Consider the following 3,942-nt stretch of genomic DNA (forward strand, 5'->3'; position numbering starts at 1 on the left):
TGTGTGTGTGAGTGTGTGTGTGTGTGTGTGTGTGTGTGTGTGTGTGTGTGTGTGTGTGTGTGTGTGTGTGTGTTAAATTTAACTTGATTTCTTAAAAGTTGTTGTAGGACAAAATAATTAGAAAAGGGCCTTACTGAACATGTTTTCTTGACTTCAACATTTTGGCATTTTTTCATACAAGAAAAAAAGTGGTTCCTTTTTTATAAACAACATATCATTAATACCGTAGCCAGCAGTTGCAACCTATAACTGTTTCAGTATAAAAATAAAGTGATTGCCTCCAGAGTGAAAAGCATTATTCACTGACGTCCTGTTGTTGTTTGTAGCTGCAGGAACAGGCGAAGGACTCCCATGTGTCGGACATCATAGATGTTTATGAACAGAAGCTCTCAGCGTTCGCGGTCAGTATGTTTTATAATATTAAATTATATTTTTACATTAACATTTATTGTTTGGCTCAGTTTTTCCAACAGTTCTATCTCTCTGTGTCAGTCTAAGGAGAGTCGTCTGCAGGACTTGTTGGAGGCCAAGGCTCTCGCTCTGTCTCAGGCCGACCGTCTCATCGCTCAGTATCGCTTCCAACGAGCTCAGGCTGAAGCAGACGTAAAACACACACACACACACACACACACACACACACACACACACACACACACACACACACACACACACACACACACTGTTACATTCCCTATTGGGCTAGGGGTACCAAAGGGAACAACACGACCTGAGTAGAATTGGTAAAAATTATAAGTGGCTTTATTACAGCAGGTGGCAACAAAAAGACAGGCAAACGGCCTAAAATGACCCAAACGGATGGTCTAACCATCAACAAAAAGGGGACTCCAAAAAGAGAGTTACAAACAAAACCTCACGTTACACGTGGCACAAATGGAAATGAGGAAGGCTGCACACACACAGCTACAGCTGGTCAACAGGTGCTAATCACCTGGGTCTAAGCTAATACGTTACACAAATCTAACAGCTGATCAACAAGTGCTAATCACCTGGGTCTAAGCTCACAATTATAAACACAACACAACACGAGGCACACCACACTACTTAGCACACTGCTAAGCAGTCTACTAGTTACAGGGGAGCTAATAGCATAAACACACGAGTAAGGTATAATGAGGCTAGAGGCGTCTGTCTCCCAACACAGAGCCTCCGGAATGTTCTTCATTCCCAGCCTTTGTACTCCTCCCCCCGAACTGCGCAGCTCACACACACACACACACACACACACACACACACACACACACACACACACGTTAAACAAGCCTTGCCCTTACGTTCCTCAGTTAAACCTACAACTTTTTTGTAAGTAGAGCTGAAATAATAAGTTGATTTATCAAAAAGTTAATCGAGAGAAAATACTTTTGCAACTATTTGGATGATTAATAAATCATTTCCCAGACTTATAAAGCAGAAAAAGGCAAACACTTACCCTCTTCCAGTCTCTTAATTGTGAGAATGTTGCTGCTTTTTTACTGGTTTATGTGATTTCCACCTAGGTTTCTTGCCGGATATCACAATGCTCAGAGTTATCTTTATTTATACATACTTCGAATATGACATGCAACACCACAGCACTGGTCAGTTTCAGCATTAACAGCCTAAATGTTCTCTATGTGTTTCTGTGTGCAGGCCTGTAAGCTGGGCTGCCTGCTGAAGGAGGCGGAGCGTCGGCGGGAGGATCTGCAGTCGGAACTGAGCGGCCAGGTGCTGGAGGTGGAGCGCTGCAAGGCCGACATGGAGGAGCTGCTGCAGCACAACGCCCGGCTGCAGAAGGACTCAGAGGAGCACCAGAGCCTCAAAGGAGCTTACAATGCCCTGCTCAACAGGTACGAGGCAGGGCAAACACAACAGATTCATTCAGATTCAGAATATCTGCAGGGCTTGAAAAGTCTTTCAAAAAATATGTTACCTACAAGACCTTTTCTTGTAACTTCTAAAAGTATTTAGATTTTTAGCAAAGGCTTAAATAAACTTAAAACTTAAATTTTTTTTTTATAACTAGGGAATACTTTACTTTGATTTTTGGAAGTTCTGACAAATACATCTGATACAGATATCAATAAACTCATACTCTTATTAAATAATTGTACGCCTTCGTGTCTACTGGGGCGGAGTGGCGCAGTGGGCTGTGCGTTGATCATCAGATCAAGGCGGCGTTGGGGAACACCAGTTCGAAACCCTCCGCTGCGTCTGTAAAGCCGTTGTGTCCTCAAGACACTTCACCTGAATTTGCTCCTGTGGGTATTGTCCACAGTACATGACCGTTCCATGTATGATATGTGTGTAATGTGTATTTGTAAAGCGCCTTGAGCTCTGGAAAAGCGCTATAATAAATATAAGGAATTATTATTATTATTACTGGGCTTTTCTTCAGGTTAATTTTCGAGCAGTACAGCTGTAAAAAATAATCGAAATGATGTGTGGTTTCGAAGTCAGGTCTTTAATTGATTTCAATACTTTCTTATAAATTAGTGAAATCAATATATCCATTTTTAGCCACTTATCTGGTTTGAGATTCATTATATTTCTAGGAATTACTGTGTTATGCACTTGGGAAGTACTAACAAAATACAAGTTATAAGTATCAATAATTCACTTAAATATATTTGGAATCATCTTTGTATTGTAGTCATATATATTATTTGAAGTTTTATGTCTTATGTTGCTATGTTGGAGGAGCTCGGGACATAAGATTATTAGCCATTTATACACTGTAGCTTATTATGGGCATATGACATTAAAACCTTTGAATGTTCGATTGTATTCAATGTGGTTTTATAATCTTATATTGAATTTGGTTTGAACCGAAACCCTGTTTTAGCCTCATTTGTTTTTCTGGAATGTTCAGTCTCTTTAAGTACCTAACAGGTAGATCTGTGCAGGTTTAACGAGAGCGAGCGTCTGCTGAAAGAGCTGCAGGCCGCTCACATCTCGCTCACCAAACAGAGCGACACTCTGAGGAAGAACCAGGAAGCTCTGACACTGCAGCACGAAAAGTAAGACACACACACATCTGCATCTTTCTTCTCTCAAAGTTACTCCTAGAAGTGACCTTGTGTTCAAAGGTTCAGGTATTAGCTCCCTCTCTAAATTCTGCGTGTGTCTCTCAGGATGGCGTCAGTGTTGGAGGAGAGAGAGCAGGAGATCAGATCTCTCCGTGCAGATCTACAGCAGAAGAACAGCGACATCACAGGTGGGTCTAACATTAACATCAGACAGCGTGGAAACACTGCATGTGCAAATCTGGGATTCCTTGAGTGTGTTTTTGTATCTCCTGCTGTGGAAATTGCATGAATAAATATAATTAATTTTATATAATTGTCTTTAAATATTTGTATAAAACTGAAATAAATTAAAAAACAATTTCCTAGGAATCTTTTTTAATTGTGGTATTAACTATTTATCCTATATATTCTTTTTTCTCTCCAGGATTTCTCACCATAAACATACCTTACATTTATTTTTAACAACAGAGCTGCAGAATGTATTGATTGTATAAAGCAGATTTTCTCCTGTCTTTATTCCATATGCATTTGTATAACTGTTACAGCAGGCAGTGGATGAACGTTTGGGTGTAAAAAACTGTAAACGATGCTGCATAAAATCGGCATTCTAATCTACTGGTTAGATTTGTTTATAAATAAATGTGAAAAAATAGGGCTTCTGTTGATCTAATCAAGTTAGCATAAAATGTAGGTTTTTAAGGTTTAGACTAGGGCTATTCAATGTGCGGCCTGCGGGCCAAATCCGGCCCCGGGGTGATATTTACTGGCCCTTTGAGTATAATGTTAAAAGTAATCAACATTTTTTTTTTTTTTTTAGTGGGCCAGAGTGCCTTTATTCCAGAGAGGGTGTTACATTGAGAGATATAGGGGAAGACAATACCTGAAAACTTTGGCGAGCTCAGGTTTCGAACCCACCTAC

The 3,942-nt window shown here is 40.1% G+C and overlaps 1 protein-coding gene across 1 annotated transcript; it reads left to right on the top strand.

The window, feature by feature from the left end:
- Positions 1-326: 326 nt before the first annotated feature.
- Positions 327-3,211, top strand: LOC104951349 (protein CIP2A homolog; the record flags this gene model as incomplete). Its single annotated transcript, XM_010777988.1, has 5 exons — positions 327-401; positions 493-603; positions 1,648-1,844; positions 2,901-3,014; positions 3,129-3,211. Coding segments are annotated over 5 exons (580 nt in total), but the record flags the coding sequence as incomplete, so codon positions are not given.
- Between the last annotated feature and the right edge of the window lie 731 nt (positions 3,212-3,942).

Source organism: Notothenia coriiceps, unplaced genomic scaffold, assembly GCF_000735185.1.
Source record: "Notothenia coriiceps isolate Sejong01 unplaced genomic scaffold, NC01 NC01_scaffold00018988, whole genome shotgun sequence".
Lineage (NCBI taxonomy): Eukaryota > Metazoa > Chordata > Actinopteri > Perciformes > Nototheniidae > Notothenia > Notothenia coriiceps.